The sequence below is a fragment of the Delphinus delphis genome, chromosome 7, assembly GCF_949987515.2.
Source record: "Delphinus delphis chromosome 7, mDelDel1.2, whole genome shotgun sequence".
Lineage (NCBI taxonomy): Eukaryota > Metazoa > Chordata > Mammalia > Artiodactyla > Delphinidae > Delphinus > Delphinus delphis.
In genome coordinates, this window is record NC_082689.1 from 58,422,504 (window position 1) to 58,444,027 (window position 21,524).

Here is a 21,524-nt window from a genome sequence, read left to right on the forward strand (position 1 = left end):
TAATAGCAATAACCTGCTTAATCCTGTAACCTTAAGTCATTTCACCTTTATGAGTTTCAGTTCTTCATTTTAAAATAAGGATGATAATATAACTTGAGATTTTCAGAATTTTTTAAGCAGCTATAGAACCTTTTTTTAATTTTTTAAAATAAATCCTACACGTAATCCCAGTGTATAGAACATATGAAGGCAGAGCTGCTGCATTGAAGCAAACGTTCTGGGCGTGAAGCCCCAACCTCTCAGCTAATCTAGGCCTGTGATGCACCTCTTTAGGCTCCCTGAGGCTTCCACTGCCACTTCTGAGCCCAGGGTTCACCCTCAATCAGCATATGACCTTCAGCCCTCTTCTATAGCTAGACATTGGGCTTCTTCCAGCAAGCCAGATGCAGGCTGTAGGATTCAAGATGCCAGTTCTCATATTAGGAGTTTAGGAATTTGATCCATTATCAGGTTTGACACTGTCTCATTAATGGTGTTACGAGTGTCAGGATGGCTAGAGGAAGTACAGACACAATATTGCAACTGATTTTTTTAAAATCCTTATTGCTCTTTAAAAAAGTTTAAAAACCAACATCTTAGGTAAAGGGAAAACTGCTCAGTAGTGAGAAAATAGCCATACAGACCTTGGTCTGGCAAGCTCTGACAAAAGAACATCCTGTTGATGCCTAAGTGCAGGTACTCTTAAAACCCACATACTATGCTCCCTCTCCCGTGCCCTCACTCAGCTGATGAAAGATGGGAGAGAAGCTCCCAAAGAAATAAAGCCCCAAAGAAAATGAGGGCAAAGTAGGATGAAGAACCCACTGGCGCAAATATCTCTGACCAGTTATTTTGGTAGTCACAGGGATCTGTTGTTATGTTTGAAAGGTATATTCTGTTTGCTGGAAGGGGTTGCATCTTTCTTCATTCTTTCTCCATCCTTGTGGTGTTCTTCCAGCTACATGACCCCTGTGTTGGCTAGGGGCAGGCAGTGGCAGTTGCCGTCTTTGTTCCTCAGCCTTGTCTTACTTTGATTCTGCTTGGAGAGAATGAGTAGGATAGACTCCAGGATACTAGGAGACTAGGATGTAGACTATACATAGACTAGGATAGCCCTTTATTTAGTAACTAACAGACCTGCTTTCTCTTGAATCTGTATTAGAAAGTCTACTAACAGCAACAAAAAGAACGAGCGCTAAAGGTTTAAAAGAAAAACACATACAGTGTTGGAGCAAGTATGATAAAATGAACATTTTAATCCACTATTGATAAATTGGAGCAGCCTTTCTGAAGAGTTATTTGATGATATGTATCAAAAGCCTTAAGAACATGCATATCGTTTTACTGGAAATTCAACGTTCAGGAATTTATAGTAAGAAAGTGATAAGGTAGATGCTCAAAGGTTAATAGTAGTAAAGATTAGAAATAACCCTAAATGTCTGTCAATAAGGTGTTGGTAAAATAAACTCACTCATTTATTCAACAATACGTATGGAGTGCTTACTCTGTGCCAGCCATTTTTCTAGGCTCTCGGAACACAGTAGCAAGACAGAAGAGGTTCTTACTTTCATTCTATTGGGAATGACATAAAATAAACTAATAAATAAGAAAGTACTAGGTATTTATAAATTCTGTGATTAAAATTACATTGGACACTGTGATAAGAACTAAATGGGGAATAACTAGATGAGGTGGTCAGGAAGGGCCCCTCTGAGGAAGTGATGTTAGGCTGAGACCTAGAAGACAGAAAAATGCAACCATGCAGGATCTGGGAGAAGAGCATTTGGTATCTCAGGCAAAAGGAACAAGCTCCCACACAGAAGGAACCGTAAGTTCAGACTCTGGAGGTGTGGAGGTACGTAGATGCCTGATTTGGAACCCCTGCTCTCTACTTAGTAGCCATGTGAGTTTAAGCAAGCTGCCTAACTGCTCTGTGCCTCAGTTTGCAGTGTCTGTAAAATAGGTATTATACTAGTACCTACCTCATAAGGTTGTTAAGAGAACTAAATGAGTTAATACACGTGTAGTGCTTAGAATAGCACCGGGCACATACACTTTATTGATGTATTTTTTTACATATATAAGTTTATTTTATTTATTTATTTTTGGCTGCATTGGGTCTTCGTTGCTGCGCACGGGCTTTCTCTAGTTGTGGCAAGCGGGGGCTACTCTTTGTTGCAGTGTGCAGGCTTCTCATTGCAGTGGCTTCTCTTGGTGCAGAGCATGGGCTCTAGGTGCGTGGGCTTCAGTAGTTGTGGCTCGCGGGCTCTAGAGCACAGGCTCAGTAGTTGTGGCTCATGGGCTTAGTTGCTCTATGGCATGTGGGATCTTCCTGGACCAGGGACTGAACCTGTGTCCCCTGCATTGGCAGGCGGATTCTTAGCCACTGTGCCACCAGGGAAGCCCTATTGGTGTATTTTTAAAAAATTAATTATGGGGACTTCCTTGGCGGTCCAGTGGTTAAGACTCCGTGCTTCCACTGCAGGGGGCACAGGTTTAATCCCTGGTTAGGGAACTAAGATCCTGCATGATGCGCAGCGTGGCCAAAAAATTTTTTCTAATTTTTAAAATAAATTAATTACGGAATTAATCGGAATACCAATATAGCCAAAATGGAATACCATATAGCCATTAGATATAGATATATGAATCAAGCTATTGATCTATATTGACAAGCTATTGACACATGAGGGTATACCAGGATATATCAAGTAAAGAAAAAAAAATTAAGAAGCAGTATTTTAAATTTCTTAAATCCTGTGTCTTACTTTTCTAAGAATACCTCAAAGCACTGAACTCTATGATAAGATTATGGTAAAAATAGATCAGTAACTTTCACCATCTGTGATACCACATAAGATGATGAAAGTTACTGATCTATTTCTGATGCACTGTCAGCGTTGAGAACCATCAGCTTCAGCTGTATGTAAGAACAACAGAAGATTTGGGAAACAGGACCTTGTTTTTTTGTTTAAATTATGTTTTACTAATATTACACAGTCATAAATTTATCCTACAGAAATAATCATCGATACGTCCCAAGATTTTTGTCGTAAAGCATTGTGTATAATAGTAAGACAGGTAGAGAACCTAAATATCTAATAAAAGGATGTAAGTGAATAATTATGGGATATTGCCACAGGGGAATACTATACTATGCAGCCATTAAAAATGACAGGAAGATTTCTTAATGAATGGATGTTGTTTACAACATTTGGTCAAATAAACATTATAAAACAAGGTAATTACATGGATTCCATTCATGTTTCTTTTTATATGTTTAGGTAGACATATAGAGAGATACTTTTAGAAAAATAAAAATGCCTGGAAGGAGATACACTAAAATATTAACAGTGGTTATACATTTATAGTTTTTAAAGGAATATTAGAGGAATTAAAACTTATACATAGAAATAAATTATTTTAAATGGTTTTGCTCACTTAATACCTTCTAAAGTTTGACCTGAATTTAGCGATACCACTTAACTAACATTATTAGAAACTCCTAAAGGTTTCTCAAAACCAAATCAAAAATACTCTACTGTATCAAATAGGAAAGCAAATAATGATGTTATATTCAAAATTTGAATGCAATGAATAATAAACTGGCCAATTTCCTAATCCACTTGCTGATTCAAGCTAAAAACTTTTCATTTAAAAAAATCACCTATTGAATAATGTCTCGCCAGTGAATAGAGATTATTTTTGCAATAAGGCAATTTCAGTGGATACGGTTATCATGGGATAATCACACCCCTGGGGTACGGCCTTGTGCCTGTAATCTCCCAGGAGTGTAATTATTTCATGATAACTGCACCCCCTGCTGTTACATTATTTCTATTATGAAATTCTTAGTTTAGTACATAAAGTAACTTACTTTGATCACTGGAAACTGCAAGGTGCTGTTAGAACATTCCAGCTGTGAGGTTTACAGAGACCAGCTATAAGATTTACTTCTCCTTTACAAAGTTAAATTAGGCAATCAAAATGCTTCTTTTGGCTAAGCTGGTTTAGAATATCTTTTCTACTGATAAGATCATCTTAACTTTATAAGTTTTTGTCCACTCTAGATATATCAAAATTATATATAAAACTTATAAGCTTCAGTGGTGACTGAATTTTTATAAAATATTTTTATATTACAACATAACTAAATGCCTGACCCACCAGCCTTTTGTTTATACTCTGTAGCCCTTACTCTTCGTTGTTGTTGTTGTTGTTGATGTTCTCTATTGTATTTTATTCTCTATTTCATAAATTTTCACCCCAATATCTATTATTCCTTTCTTTCTTTTTGCTTTGGTTTTAGTTTGCTTCTTAAGGTTAAGATTAGGTTATTGTTTTTTGTTTTTGTTTTTTTGAAATAAATTTATTCATTTATCCTTGGCTGCGTTGGGTCCTCACCGCTGTGCATGGGCCTTCTCCAGTTGCGGTGAGTGGGGGCTACTCTTTGTTGTGGTGTGCAGGCTTCTCATTGTGGTGGCCTCTTCCACTGCGAAGCACAGGCTCTAGGCGCGTGGGCTTCAGTAGTTGCAGCACACGGGCTCTAGTTGTGGCTCGCAGGTTCCAGGGCGCAGGCTCAGCAGTTGTGGCGCACAGGCTTAGCTGCTCCGTGGCATGTGGGATCCTCCCAGACCAGGGCTCGAACCCGTGTCCCCTGCATTGGCAGGCAGATTCTCAACCACTGCACCACCAGGGAAGCCCAGCCCTTACTCTTATCATTGCCTCTTACCTTCTGTTACTTACTCATGTTTTTAATGTATATTGAAATTAAACATCATTTTTTAAATCCACAGTGGGGGTTTTCAACAAGGCAAGTGGGTGTTTTTGTTTTGTTTTGTTTTGTTTGGCTTTAGTAGATTTAATGGTCACAGATATCTGTATGTCTACTACTTAATCTTTTTGTTTGTTTTGTTTCAGTCTTATTTGTGTTTTTTCTTAAAAGACTTTTTTTTAAGAGCAGTTTTAGGTTCATAGCAAAATTGAGAGAAAAGCACAGAGAGTTCCCATATACCACCTGCCTCCACAAATACATAGCCTCCCCCATTATCAGCATCCCCCATCAGAGTGGTACATTTGTTATAGTTGATGAACCTACATTGACACATCATTATCACCCAAAGTCCACAGTTTACCTTAGGGCTCACCCTTGGTGTTGTACATTCCATGGGTTTGGACAAATGTATAATGGCATGTATCCACCATTATAGTATCATACAGAGTAGTTTCACTGCCCTAAAAAATCATCTGTGCTTGGAGTATCCATCCCCCGCTCCCCTCTAACCCCTAACAACCACTGATCTTTTTACTGTCTCCATAGTTTCACCTTTTCCTGAAGGTTGGAATCTATAGTATGTGGCCTTTTCAGATTGGCTTCTTTCACTTAGTAATATGCATTTAAGGTTCCTCCATGTCTCTTCATGGCTTGATAGTGTATTTGTTTTTAGTGCTGAATAATAGCACATTGTCTGGACGTACCAGTTTATTGATCCATTCACCTGCTGAAGGACATCTTGGTTGCTTCCATGTTTTGGCAGTTACGAATAAAGCTGCTATAAACATCTATGTGCAGGTTTTTGGAATGTGATTGCTGGATCATGTGGTAAGAGTATATTTAGTTTTATAAGAAACTGCCAAACTGATCCAAGGTAGTTGCACCATTTTACGTTCCCATCAACAATGAATGAGAGTTCCTGTAGCTCCACAGCCTCACCTGCATTTGGCATTGTCCGTGTTAGGAATTTTGGTCATTCTGGTAGGTATGTAGTGGTATCTCATTGTTCTATTTTTCATTTCCCTGATGACATGTTATGCAGCACATCTATTCATATGCTTATTTGCCATCTGTATATCTTCTTGGAGAGGTATCTGTTAGGCCTTTGGCCCATTTTTTTAAACTGGGCTATTTGCTTTCTTATTGTTGAGTTTTAAGAATTCTTTATATATTTGTGGTATCAGTCCTTTATCAGATATGTCTTCTGCAGATATTTTCTCCAAGTCTGTGGCTTGTCTTTTCATTTCCTTGAGCAAGTGTTTTTAATAGCTTTATTGAGTTATAATTTACATACAATACAGTTCATCCATTTGAAGTATGCAATTCAGTGGCTTTGAATTTGTATATTCACAGAGTTGTACATCCATTACCACAGTCAATTTTAGAACATTTTCATTTCCTCAAAATGAAACGCCACGCCTCTCAGTTCTTATCCCCAGTCCCCAGTCTCCCCCAGTGCTAGGCAATGAAAAATTTCACACTTTAACACAAAATTTCCTTGCCTCTCCCTACCCCAAACACATAGCTTCAGTGTCCTCTCTCCACGGGTCTGGACATGTCATCTTCCTTACCTATTGACGTACACCAATATGCACAGAGTATTGTTAATGAGGGAAACTCATCCAGGCTGTCCAGAGTTTTTATTAGGGTTTAATTACATGGGCATGATTCATTGAATAATTGGCCATGTGGTTGAACTCAATCTCTCGTCCCTTTCCCTTCCCCCAGAGGTCAGGCTGATATGTGGCTCAAAGCTCCAACTCTTTAATCACATGGTTAGCCTTTCTGGTGTGGCCAGCCCCATCCTGAGTCATCTCCTTGGCAAAACCTATCTAGGGGCTCACCATGAATAACAAAGACACTCCTATCACTCAAGAAAACTGATATTTAGAGGCTCCCTTCCACGAATTGGGGACAGAGTTCTTTATTATACAACAGTTGTATTTTCATTTTCATTTAGTTCAAAATATTAAGTTTCTCTTGAGACTTCTTCTATCTGAGTGTTATTTAGGAGTGTGTTTATTTAATCTCCAAATATTTGGGGATTTTCTGGCTATCATTCTGTTATTCGTTTCTAGTTTAATTCCATTTTGGTCTGAGAGCATTCTTTGTATGATTTCTATTCTTTTAGTATTAAAGTATATGCTAAGGTTATGGCTCAGCATGTGGTCTTGGTGACTGTTCCATATGACAGGGGTCCCCAACCCCTGGGCCGTGGACCAGTACCGGTCCGCAGCCTGTTAGGAACTGGGCCACACGGCAGGAGGTGAGTGGTGGGTGAACAAGCGAAGCTTCATCTGCCGCTCCCCATTGCTCCCCATCACTCGCATTACCGCCTGAACCATACCATCCCACCCCCCACCCCCCGTCCGTGTTAAAATTGTCTTCCATGCAACCGGTCCCTGGTGCCAGAAAGGTTGGGGACTGCTGCCATATGAGCTTAAGTATGTGTATTCTGCTGTTGTTAGCTGAAGTACTCAATAAATAACAACTAGATCAGGTTGATAGATGGTGCTGTTCAACTATATCCTGCTGATTTTCTGCCTGCTGGATCTGTCCATTTCTGAGAGAGGAGCACTGAAGTCTCCAACTGTAGTTGGGGATTTGTCTATTTCTGAAAACACTTCTGTTAGTTTTGGCCTCACATATTTTAATGCTCTGTTGTTAGGTGCATATACATTTGGGATTGTTATGTCTTGGAGAATAAGCCCCTTTTTCATTATGTAATTGTCTTTCTTTATCCTTGATAAATTTCCTTGGTCTGAAATCTGCTTTATCTGAAAATAATGTAATACTCCAGCTTTATTTTATTAGTGTTAGCATGGTATATCTTTCTCCATATCTTTCCTTTAATCTCTCTCTCTGTGTCTTTATATTTAACTTGGGTTTGTGTAGACAACACAGAGTCAGATCTTTTTCTATCTATTATTGACATAATTGGATTAAAATCTGCCATATTTATAATTGTTTTCTATTTGTTGTCCTTGTTCTTTGTTTTTTTTTTGCGGTATGCGGGCCTCTCACTGCCGCAGCCTCTCCCGCCACAGAGCACAGGCTCCGGACACGCAGGCCCAGCAGCCACGGCTCACAAGCCCGGCTGCTCCATGGCATGTGGGATCTTCCCGGACCGGGGCACGAACCCGTGTCCCCCGCATCGGCAGGCGGACTCTCAACCACTGCGCCACCAGGGAAGCCCCCTTGTTCTTTGTTTTTGTCTTCCAATCTCTGCTTTCTCTGGTTTTAATTGAGTATTTTATGTGATTCCATTTTCTCTCCTCTCTTAGCATATCAATTATGCTTAATTTTTAAAAAATGTTAGTTGTTGCCCTAGAATTTGCAGTATACATTTACAGCTAATCTAAGTCCACTTACAAATAACACTGTACCACTTCATGAGTAGTGCCAGTACCTTATAACAGAGTAAACCAATATCTGTTATATAACACAGTTCCTTTCTCCTGTCTCTTATAACATCACTGTCATACATTTCATTTATCCATAAGTTATAATGCATCCAGTTTATTCTTGCTGTTATTATTTTGAATAGTATCTTTTATTTCTTCTCAAATGCTCTTTCTTTATGTAGATCTAAGTTTCTGATCTATGTCATTTCCTTCTTTCTGAATAACTTCTTTTTAATATTTCTTGAAAGGCAGGTCTACTAGTAACATGTTCCTCAATTTTTGTTTGCCTGAGAAAGTATTTCTTCTTCACTTTTGAAGGATAATTTTACTGGATACTGGATAATTTCTATGTTGGTAGGTTTTTCCTTTCAACCTTTAAATATTTCACTCCACTCTCCTCTTGCTTGCATGGTTTCTTAAGAGAAGTCTCATGATTCTTATCCTTGTTCCTCTCTTGGTAAGGTTTTTTTCCCCCTCTGACATCTTTCAAGATTTTCTCTTCATCTTTGATTTTCTGCAGTTTGAATATCATATACCCAGGTACAGATTTTTGGTATTTATCCTGCTCCATGTTCTCTGAGCTTCCTGGATTTGTGGTTTGGTGTCTATCATTAGTCTTGAGAAATCTCAGCCATTATTATTTCAAATATTTTTTTCTGTTCTTTTCTGTCTTCTCTCTTTCCCTTCTGGTATTCCTGTTGTACATATGTTACACCTTTTGTAATTGTCCTACAGTTTTTGGATATTCTGGGTTCCCTTTTTTTTTTTTAATTTTCTGTTCAGTTTGAGAAGTTTCTATTGACCTATCTTAAAGCTTACTGATTCTTTCCTCAGTTATGCCTAGTCTACTGATGACCTCATCAAAAGCATTCTTCATTTCTATTAGTGTTTTTTATTTCTGTCATTTCCATTAGATTCTTTCTCAGAGTTTCCATTTCTCTGCTTACAGTACCTATCTGTTTTGCATGTTGTCCACTTTTTCCATTAGAGCCCTTAGCATATGAATCTTAGTTATTTTAGATTCCCAATCTGATAATTCCAGAATCTTCATTATAGCTGAGCTTGATTCTGATGCTTGCTTTGCTTTCCCGACTGTGGTTTTTGCCTCTTATCATACTTGTAATTTTTTGTTGAAAGCCAGACATGGTGTATCAGGTAGACAGAACTGAGATAAATAGGCCTTTAGTGTGAGGTTTTATGTTTATCTGGCTAGGAGTTAGGTTGTATTTACTCTTTGCTATAGCTGTAGATTTTAGAGGATAAATATCCTCTGGTGTCATTGTTTTGGTCTCCTCTGTTATCTTTGGGTTTCCCTACAGACTCTGTTAATAGAGGCTGAGCCTGGCTTCAGTTGTAATCTTATGTTATTTTACAGGAGCCCTACTGTTGTAGTGGTAAGATATGAGGGGAGGGGAAGCATTCTATAATCCTATGACTAGGTTTCAGTTTTTTAGTGAGCTTCTGCCCCTGGGCTGTAACCTTCACATGTGTTTCTCAGCTTTTTTTCCCCCACTTCTCAGCTTTTTTTCTTCACCCACATAGGTTAGGCTCTGGTGAAATAGCTTCCTTTGAGGGTAAGCATTTGTTCAGGACAACAAAATGCTCTGGGCGTATTTCAAGATGATTACTTTTCCCTTCCCACTGTTGGAAGTACAAGGGGATTGTTATTTGATGTTCACAGTGAGAACCTAGTGGGGCTTCTGGAAGTAAAACTCACAGAAGTGTTGGGGCCCCTTTAAGGTTGAGCCCCCAGGAGTTTTCATCTCTCAAGCTAGTCCTTGCTCAGTCTCCAAGAATAGTCAGTTATCCTTTAAGTATTTCTACCAATTGCTGGCTCTGTTGGTTTCTGGTCTCGGTAAACTGAGTCTCTGTATCACCTGTCTCTCCCATTTGGGGGCAGTGATTTGCTCTGTGATCTCAATTCTCCGATAGATCTATAAGATTTATTGATGTTCACTTTTTTCAGCTTTTTTCTTGTTGTGAGAATGGGAGGAAATTCAGGCTCTTCATGTATTGGACTGAAGCCTAAAAGTTGTAAAAGCAAAAGTGAAGAAACATTGATTCGAAATTTGTTAACATAAGATTCATATTGTACTAATTATTTGACTTTTGTTTTTTTAGGTTTAAGTTGCTATATATTTAAAGTTACTTTGCCATTTTTTAAAATGATCTTTTAAATTTATTTATTTATTTATTTATTTTTGGTTGCGTTGGGTCTTTGTTGCTGTGCGTGGACTTTCTCTAGTTGTGGCGAGCAGGGGCTACTCTTTGTTGCAGTATGCGAGCTTCTCATTGTGGTGGCTTCTCGTTGCAGATCACGGGCTCTAGGCGCACAGGCTTCAGTAGTTGTGGCACATGGGCTCAGTAGTTGTGGCTCACGGGCTCTAGAGCACGGGCTCAGTAGTTGTGGTGCATGGGCTTAGTTGCTCTGTGGCATGTGGGATCTTCCCAGACCAGGGCACAAACTTGTGTCCCCTGCATTGGCAGGAGGATTCTTAACCACTGTTCCACCAGGGAAGTCCCTGCCATTTTTTTTTTTTGGGCAGTACACAGGCCTCTCACTGTTGTGGCCTCTCCCGTTTCAGAGCACAGGCTCCGGCCACGCAGGCTCAGCGGCCATGGCTCATGGGCCCAGCCGCTCCGCGGCATGTGGGATCTTCCTGGACCGGGGCACAAACCCATGTCCCCTGCATCGGCAAGCGGACTCTCAACCACTGCGCCACCAGGGAAGCCCCCTGCCATTTTTTTAAACTTAATTTTAAGAATATTTGGAACTGACTCTATATGATAATATGGTAAATTTCACGTTTTTAATCAAAGTAAATTTTAAATGCAAAATGGTATCACTGCATATTCTTGACATACAAAATTTCTTTTTCTTTATAACGCTTAAGTATGAGATCCAGCCATACCACTGACAGCTAAAATGATGATTGGTACTTAATGTTTCAGGTTTCTCTAACCAGTCTTGTGTACGCCAAAGGTTTTAGTGCATTTAAACAATATGAAAATTAATAATAGCTTAAATTGAGGAAAGTATTATTTTATACTTGTTGCAAACATTTGTTTACATATCAGTGCTCTTTTCCTTGCCTTATTTCCCCTAAGTCTTGATTTAATTTTTGTCGAAGAATATTACACTAAGCTGTAGTACTAATAGCAGTTTCCTGCAGTAGTACTCCCACATGCTGCTCCTCCATCTTTCCATCAACCTATCATGTTGGAGGAATTTTTGTTGCTTGAGAATATGTTTGGGAAATTTAACAAAATAATTGTCTGATCATAAGCTTGTACTAGAAGGACACCTAGGAGCATGCTGGAGCATGCTGGAGGGACTTTGTTTAGAAAGAAAGATGATAAACTCAGTTGCCCTTCTGGCACATCCCGCCCTTATCTGTTACGGAGTTCTTTTATGTAACTCCTTGAAGAAGTTGAATCCTCCCAGGATAGCTACTGAGATAGCCCTACATCTGATGGCAGAATTTTTTTTAAATCCTTCAACGTAATTCTACTGCAGAAAAAGTATTTGTGTTACCAGAATCCCTTTAAAGCTAAACTCTTCAAATAGGTGGATATTAAAACTAATAAAGGATCGACCTCAAAATAAAAAGGAAAGTTAGGCAGGCACCACTTCTCCTCTCCTTTAATATGTAGTTGTGTGGTTTTTTGTTATTGAGATGTATGAACTCTTTGTATGTTTTGAAAATTAAGCCCTTGTCAGTAGTTACTCAGCCATAAAAAATAATGAAATAATGCCATTTGCAGCAACATAGATGGACCTAGAGATTGTCATACTGAGTGAAGTAAGTCAGAGAAAGAGAAATGTCATATGATACCGCTTATACACAGAAACTAAAAAGAAATACAAATGAACTTATTTACAAAACAGAAACAGACTTACAGACTTAGAGAACAAACATATGGTTACCAGGGAGGAAGGGAGAGAACAAACATATGTTTACCAGAGAGGAAGGGTGGAGGGAAGGGATAGTTAGGGAGTTTGGGATTGACACGTACACACTGCTGTATTTAAAACGCATAACCAACCAGGACCTACTGTTATAGCACAGGGAACTCTGCTTACTGTTATGTGACAACCTGGATGGGAGGGGAGTTTGGGGGGGAATGGATACATGTATGTGTATGGCTGAGTCGCTCTGTGGTGGTGGTGTACCTGAAACTATCACAGCATTGTTAATCGGCTATACTCCAATATAAAATAAAAAGTTTTAGGGACTCCCCCAGTGATACAGTGGATAAGAATCCGCTTGCCAGTGCAGGGGATGTGGGTTTGAGCCCTGGTCCGGGAAGATCCCACATGCCGCAGAGCAACTAAGCCTGTGCGCCACAACTACTGAGCCTGCGCTCTAGAGCCCGCGTGCTGCAACTACTGAAGCCCGCATGCGTAGAGCCTGTGCTCTGCAACAAGAGACGCCACCGCAGTGAGAGGCCCACTCGCTGCAACCAGAGAAAGCCCGCGCACAGCAACGAAGACCTAATGCAGCCAAAAATAAAAATTAAATTAAAAAAAAATAACATAAAATAAGTTTAAAAAAAATTTGATAAGTCGGGAACATACATGTTTTTAAATGCATGAGAAAACTAATTATCTAAAAAGAAATATTGACCTATTAAAGAGATTATTCAGTAAAACTTGTCAATTCATAGTGTTTCAAAGGTCAAATTGATGTTCTTGATTAGTACTTTAAATTTTGGCTATTTTAAGTGACTACAGATGGTTACTCATTTTGAACTATTTATAAGCACTATTACAGTTCAGTGATTAAATGTGTTGTTAGAGTGGCTATGCCTTGAAATTCCATTGACATTAACAAATTAATTGCAATCCTGTTCTGTCAGTAAATGGCTCTGCTCTGTGTTAAAGGCATATGTGGGGCTAGTGGAGGCTACACCTCCCCTAATCTCAAAGGGGTATTATGATTCTCAGATCCCAATCATAACTCTCTTTTACATGACTCTTCCTGTTAATATCATTCCATCTACTCAAGGTCTGCCAACTTCAAGTAAAGGAAATTAACTACTGATTACCTGGGTAAAGGAGAATGAATGAAATGTAGTCTACCTAGTAAATATTAATTCTACCCAAATCAAACTTAAGTTAACATGAACCTTCGTCATGTTCCACTCATTTATAATGCCATATTTTTTACCTTTCTCTAAATCCTATGAGTTTGAAAGTCAAACTTAGTTTCTAGTTCTTTCCTAGAAAGTATTGCTTTTCTGAAATATGTAATGTATCTTATTTATCTTTGTATTCCCAATGCTTTCCACAATGCACATGCTTACTAAATAATAGTTTAGTGAGTGGCTGAAGAGTTAGGCTTTGCTAACTATACTAAACATCACTGTTTATCATCTTATTCTCTGAATATATCTTATAACACAAATTTACAATTTATATTTTTCCTATTCTTTTATATTAACTAATTTTCCCAAAAAAGATTATAAGCTTGAAGGCAAAAACCAAGTTCTCCATTCTTTATTTTCAAGTACCTAGTGAGATAAAATAATAAGCCCTCAATAATACATACTGATTTGTAAAATCACTTTCTACGTTATATACTAGGGAAGAATAAGTTGAAATTCCCTATGCAGGGCTCTCTCCATAGTTTGAGAGAGATCTAGTATAGAAATGTAGTGAGAGTCTATAGTAGCTCAGTCATTCAGTAATTACTGTTGACTGATTTAATTTATTTTTAAGTAAAATGCACTGGTCTTAAGTGTAGATTGAGTTTGACAAATGTATGCACCCATGTAACCAATGTTTCTGACAAATACAGAGCATAGAGCATTGCTGTCACCCTGGTAAATACCCTTCTATCCCCTTCCAGTTGGCATCCTCCACCTACAACTACTACTCTCATTTCTAATCCCATATATTACTTTTACCTGTTCATGAAGTTCATATAAATGGAATCATACAGTATGTGTTCTTCTGTGTCTGACTTCTTTGACTCAACATACTGTTTTTGAGGTTCATGGATGCACAACTTTTCAAGAGCGTTCATATTCTCATAACTTCTTTAGAACATAGCGCTGACTTCTAATACTTAATGTTCATCACAACACAAATGATTTTTCTTAGTCCTCTAGGACTGTGAATTCACTTTATTATCTTTATTCACTTTAGTATTTAGTGATAGTTGTATCATCAGTAAAATACCTGCATGTAAATTAAGTTGAAAATATAAGTGTGAAGACATAATCAGATATACCTCAAATATCTTTAACTTTATTGATTCTGTAAGGCAAGGTTGTTTTTTATAAAGTGTTTTTCACTAGCATACAATAAGGGCAGTTTCATCTTTCCCTGCCTTTGTGTATTTTCCAGACACACAGACAAAAATGAAATGTTTAATTTTTCTTTTACATTGTATGTCTTAATAGAGATCAAATTAGCTTTCTTCAGTATGAACTCAGGATAAGGGCAATAAGAAACCTTATTGTTTCCAGCCTCCACTAAGATGAACTGGCAACGTGTCAGGAAAATTCTCAGTATGGAGCAGTTTTATTACAATTCAGTACAATTGGTTCTTGCATAACCTTTAGAAAATCATACATAAAACATTCTCATCTATATAAATAAAAATCACCCACACACTTTATTAATAGCTTTGTTCACTTTTTCCCTGGGACTTGTGCTGCATGCTGTGCCCCCCTTTTCAGTCTTTTTTTAAGGTAACTTTCTATAAGCTTTCTTTAAAGCAAAAAGGTTAGGTAATGTTAGGATTCAAATACAAATGTAAGATAACTGTGATAATTCTCCCTCTTGATCGTGTACTATTACTAGTGTTTCTAAGTGTCCGTTTTACATTTAGTGACAGGGAGTGGCTTTTTCACAATATATAGTCAGTTTAACTGTAAGAAAGAAGGAAGAAATAAATGTCATACTTTTCATGGAAATAAGAATCATAATTCATTTGTGATGTGTTTGGGGGTTTATTTTCAAACCCACGCATTTTTAAGGTTGTATCACTGTTACTGTGACTACAATAAATACATGATGAAAGCAAGAACATACCAGGTTGAAGTCTCAGCCTTTTTTCCTTAGTCTAGTTCATTAGCAAAAATGTGTTTCTTTTCAGGTCTCATTTTCCTGAATCCAAACTTTAGAAAACTTTCCATTATTCCCCTAAAGTATGTGTTATAAAATACCAAAATAATGTAATAATAAGCCTCTAGATCTAACTGCTCATTTACAGTAAATACAAGGCCAGAAGAACATATTAAATGACATCACTACCCAGAATGGGGGAGATTCTACAGTACAAATGACCCAGTTTCTTCAACAAATGAATAGCAATAAGGGGGGAGTGGAGGAAAAGTGGCTACCTTTTTTTAGATTAAAAGAGATTTAAGATATGTGTCATTTGTACCTCAAAAGTAGAGAGGGAGAGAGAGACTTAAGAGATACATAAACCAAATGCAATGTGTGGAACTTGTTTGGATCCTAATGTGAACAAGCCAACTGTAAAAAAAATTTTTTTTGAGATAATTGGGGAAATCTGAATGTTGACTGGATTTTATAACTGTCAGTATTAATAAGTGTAACAAAGGTGTTAGGGCTTTATTTTTAAGAAATAGCCCGTATTAGTGATTTATATACCAAAGTGATGTCTGAAATTTTATTTAAAATACTCTATCAAAAAAGAAACAAAAAACCCTGGAGGTAATAAATAAAACAAGGATGGCAAAACATTGATAATTGTTGAAGCTGTGTAATGAATATATAGAACTCTTTATTCTCCCTAGGTTTGAGATTTTTTCATTGTATCAAGTTAAAATACACACACAGAATGAGAAGGAAAATAATTAATCACCACTGTCATCACAAACAAAATGATATTCACTCTAGGAATAGAATTTTAGTCTCAGGAAGCAGTAGCATCCTATAAATTAAATTAGTGTATTAAATTTGGGGGAAGGAGGGGAAAGTATTTCTAATACAGCCATACTTAACCTGTAACTCAGTGTCCTTTTTCCCACTGAATACCATAAAACTGTAGAAGGTAATGCTTCATTTGAAAGGAACAGTGAACTTTGGAAGGAAGATAGCTCTGTCCTTGGGAAGAGCAGATGGGCCCAGGCTAACAGTGAGACACAGGAATATCTCTTCCTTCAGCATTAGTCTCCCTCCTGTGCCATTTGTGGGATTCACGTGGGACTGCTGTCCTCTAATTGGGAAGTCGGCGACAGGGCCTTTCTCACGGCCAGCACTTTTGACTCCTATATTATTCTCTGATAAAATACCTATCTTACTACAGAACATTTTTTACCTTCTGTTGCTTCGTTCTATAAAAATGAATGCTCTTAATGAATAGATTAAACCCTTTACAAACATAATTTTGTACGACATAATTTGCCTTCTGAGAATTTATTTTTTCTGTGACATTGACTTCATGTTGTTTTTCTAGTAGAAAATAGTCTGGGTCTAATCAGGGCATAGAACTGAATACCATAGTCACAGTTAGTATTTTGGTGCTTACCCACATCACAGCAAAGAAAGTTTGCAAAATTAATGAATGTTGAAAAACAGTTTCTTCAGTGGACCAACTTTTCTAAGTTGGAACACTGGTTTTCAAGCTGTGGAGGCTTAACCCAGCCTGACTGAAGTGATCAAGAAAGGAGCCTTCACAAATCTACATTTTAAAACAAATGCCCTTTTTCTGAGTTCTCTAGAATCATTCTGCCATAGCAAATTTAAGAGCAAACCAAACCTTCCTGAACCCCAGCTCCATCTGTAATTTAAATTATAAAGGCATCCAAAAAAAGTAGTCATTTTGCATTTGAACATATTGTAAAATCTGTCTTCAACATACCTATATAATCTATTGATATTATATCAATTAAATTTTGAGTTCTCAGAGAGCTGGAGTCATTTCTGTCAGGTTAACTCTACATAGCCACTACCACAGTAACATGAAAGTATAAAGATACCTTGCTGAATATATCTTAATTAAACCTGACTTGTCATATCTTTCTAGAAGTTTTGATGATAGAAGGAGAAAGTTTAAGTACAAAAAGAAGTGAATAAGACTGGATTTTGAAAAATGTTACTATTAAGAGCATTTTTTGTGAAAAATATATAATAATCACAAAAGTTTTATAGCTACTGACAAAAATAAGAGTTACTATTTGTTAGGTACTTCACTAAACATTGTTTAGAGTCTTACAGTGTGGAAGTATATGCTAAGCATATGTACTACAAAATTTCAGTTGAGATTTTGGAGAAATATAAATGATGGAAGAGTAATGTTTGTTTTATAGTCTGAATAATCTGTCAGCCTGGGGAAAGAGAGATCGTTTTCTTGAAGCAGTTGGAAGTACTGTAATGAAAATTTTTAAAGTATGTTTTCTAAAGCATTTTATTAAAATTACCCATCTTTTGATGAAAACTGATGAAATCAGTACCCTTTCATCATAATGGCCAAGCTCTTTAGCCCTTTACTGGAGTGGTTTTTATCCTAATTCTTAGCATGTTTGCTTTCTGAATTCATTGAACATCTAAAAAAGTTGTTGACAAGGAAATGTAGTTTTGGCACTTCAGGAAAGACATTTTCTACTTTATAAAATTAGGTTCCTACATGTGAAGTTTGAGAAGCCACCAAAGTGAAACACTCTATAATTAATTTAAAGCTATTGATTATATTAGCACTTCAATGCCATTTAGAGGCACTCCATACTAATATTTAAAGTTCAATTTTTGGGACTTCCCTGGTGGCGCAGTAGTTAAGAATCCGCTTGCCAGTTCAGGGGACACAGGTTTGATCCCTGGTCCAGGAAGATCCCATATGCCGTGGAGTGACTAAGCCCGTGTGCCACAACTACTGAGCCTGCGCTCTAGAGCCTGCGAGCCACAACTACTGAGTCCACGTGCCACAACTACTGAAGCCCGCACGCCTAGAGCCCACCGCAATGAGAAGCCACCGCAATGAGAAGCCCGTGCACCACAACGAAGAGTAGCCTCCGCTACTCTTCAACTAGAGAAAGCCCGCGTGCGGCAAAAATATTTTTGCAGCCAAAAATAAATAAAATAAATGAATTTATAAAATTCAGTTTTTTACTTAACATATTATTATCAGTATTATCAACTAAATTGAATTTTTCTAGAAGTCATTAAAGTAATCCACAGGAAATTAAATTAATTGTATAAAAGAAAAAACAAACCAAAAATCCAGTGTTGTTTTAAAATGAAATATTAATATCAATGAAATAAAGATGGTGCTTTATGATGTTTTTGTTTTGTTTTCAATTAAATAAGGCTTTTTCCTGCAGGAAATTAAAGCATCACATTATTAATACTTCCCATACACCAGTAATAGGCAGTTTTTTCTAATTATCTCCCTAATACCTATAGCCAACTTTCAATTGTTTTTGGTAATATGAGTAGAATGGTAAAGCCCAGAGTCCAATAAAAGTTATTAACCTACACCTGAACTTGTCTGACCAAACTTTTTACCAAAGATGCTATTGGCAAGAGAACAGATTTGAATTATATTGCCTATTGCCTTTTGTTTTTTTATGGTAACATGTAAGTGAGCATGCAAAATAAGTAGTAAAAGACCAATAAATCAGGGAAAAGGTAAAGAAATTAGATGATGTATTTAATCAACAAACTAGAGTATCAGTTTCTGAATATTTCTCTATCCCCCACCCTCCCTTATGAGTTCCTTGTTGGCAGGAACTGTCGTATTCTTACCTGTATTCCAGATACATTGCCCAGTACAGTTCTTTTAAGCCAGTGTAATGATTTAGGCCAGAAACTAAAAAGCTTCCATGAAATGTTGTCATTATTTGCTATTTGCAGGGAAAACAAAATGAAACTGGAATATACAAAAGAAGGAGGAAAGAATCTTTCCTATCTTATGTAAACATAATAATGTTTGAGGGAAGGGTGCAGATGTTTAAAATTTTTTATTTTTAATTATATCTATGTTTAGTCCATATTATTTGTCTTTAGAGCATATTATGTGACCAAAAACAAGCTCACTTTTCAAAAAGTTTGGGGATTTTGTAAAAGTGGAAACAACAGCTTGTAGAAAATATAACACATACACACCTATAGCTAGCCTAAAATTGCTTGTCACCAACCCCAAACTAATGACTAGAAGTTTCAAACTCTGAAAATGTATATATGCAAGATTAACTAAAGTACTTGATTGTTACTGATAGCATATGTGTAAGTATCTCTTTTCAAATTGAATTCTTACTGAGAGAATAACTATTAAAAGTTTAATTGCAGTCTTTTATCATTTTGCTTTGATTTTATACTAAAAACTGCCAAGCAGATAACACTTAAGTGTATCTTTTTCAATATGACAAAGTTACATAAGAGAATCCCCTAGCACGTTAAGAAAAATGCAATTATTTTCTATTCTGAATCTCCAGACTGCTGTTTTAGAAAATCATATCTGATTATTTGCTCAGCAGAAGATTATTGAGTTGATTTAGCTGTGATTTTACTTAACAAAGCTTCAGCTGCATTCCTACTGTGGAGTCCGAAAAAGGTAGAGAGTTATAAATGATACATTCAAACTGTGATTTTTGTGAGCAGGACCATCGATGCACCCCTCAGAGCTAATAGCGGAGATGAGAAATAGTGGGTTTGCATTGAAACGAAACGTACTGGGGAGAAACTTGACCGCAAATGATCCATCACAGGTAATGATCTTTTTATCAGTAAGCTGAAAATGTCTATAAATCTAAATGTGATTGCTTGTGAATTGCTACTTAATGTTTTCCAATATGTATATATCCATAGGAAGGCAAGATAGAGCAAAGAAAATGCCTAAAACGTATTTTGATTTTGCTTATTATTTTAACCTAAATGAGCAATGTTTTTAAACCTATATTTTAATAAACGAACCTGCTCCTCTGGGTTTATATGGATAAAATATCTAACTGATCTGGTGATACGGTTGTTACTTTTTCCTTCCTGCTAACTTACCCATGAAGTGAAATTAAACAGAACCAATGGGAAGAAGTGTATAAAAGCAAACCCCTAAAAAATAGGGAAAATATTTTAAACAGTTACTTGATTAAAGTGTACATAGATCCAGAAAATTGTTGCGTTTAAAGGGTTAAATGCAGATGTTCTAATACAAACCATTTATTTCATTTAATGAGGAAACTGGAGCCCTCAGAAGTTAAGTGATTTCCCTGAGATCATGTGGCTTTTTAGAGACAGAGCTGAGACTAAAACCCAGACTCCCACTGGCATAAACTTGTACTGCTCTGAAAGAGTCACATTCCTTCTCAAACATTGCTAGGGATTGTACGTATAACGTATATATCATGTATTTGTACTGTTTACTATACTTGATAATGTACTGTTGAACTTGTAAAGGTGAAAATTGTGGATGTTTTGACCTTCTCCTAAAGTTCATGATCTTCCTGGTTTTTATGTTCCATTAAATTAAAAAGAAAATTGAGAGAGTAGAAGCCATTCTATAAACATTTTGTCTTTGCTTCTCTGTCGTCCTCTCCTGATAAAGGTTGTTAATGGTGGCAAAGCAGTCATCTTAACCTCTTAGGGCATTATGATCCTCCTTGGCAGGTAGACTACAAAAATTTTTTAATTCCACTTTCCAATCCAAAATGTCATACTCATTTACAGTATGTCCCTAATATAAAATTTCTTATTTGTAAATGTTTCCTTTCCTGTCTGATAACTAACTTGTCTTATAATCTAGCAAATTAATGATGTCTTTGTTGACTTAGGAATATGTTGCAAGTGAGGGTGAAGAAGATCCAGAAGTTGAATTTTTAAAGTCACTAACAACCAAACAAAAACAGAAACTTCTCAGGTGATTAAAAAGTGTCTGTTTAATGAATTCAACTACATTTTTTCTTATGTTTCATCTTAGTGTCATATTCAACTCTGATCCTAAGTTTAAGGTAGTTAAACCATGATGTATCACATTCATTTATTGATTTATTCTTCAGCTATAGTAGTACAATTTTATCTTTCTTTCAGTAATATGAAAATGAATGTAAGATTATATACTCAGTTTATACCGCAAAGTCACTGCACTTTTCAGAACATTTAATTTGGAAATAGATTTATTTGTAGGTTTTAGTTTTCATAGATTTGTATATATCTTTGCAGACCGTTTGTTCTGAGAAAATTGTGGGCCATGTATTACTCTTCTTACATTTTGTACAATTTTATGAGGAATGCCAAAAAATGCGTAAATTTAAAGTCAGTGTGAATTGTGTTAAACAGACTACCTCTGGATTAAAGAATCCAAGAAATGTCTGCTGAGTCCAACAGAGGGAGCTCATGATGTTTCAATATGTGGAGTTTTGAGAATGGCTGGACAGAATCCAGTGAAGACATTTTTATT

At 36.8% G+C, this 21,524-nt stretch overlaps 1 protein-coding gene across 1 annotated transcript in view; it reads left to right on the forward strand.

Moving 5' to 3' along the window:
* The window catches only part of CIR1 (corepressor interacting with RBPJ, CIR1), a 40,266-nt gene that overhangs the window by 16,855 nt on the left and 1,887 nt on the right, over positions 1-21,524 (forward strand). The window contains exons 8-9 of the mRNA XM_060016568.1: positions 19,733-19,839; positions 20,899-20,984. Of these exons, the coding sequence (XP_059872551.1) occupies positions 19,733-19,839; positions 20,899-20,984 (193 nt within the window). The remainder of the gene's footprint in view (positions 1-19,732; positions 19,840-20,898; positions 20,985-21,524) is intronic.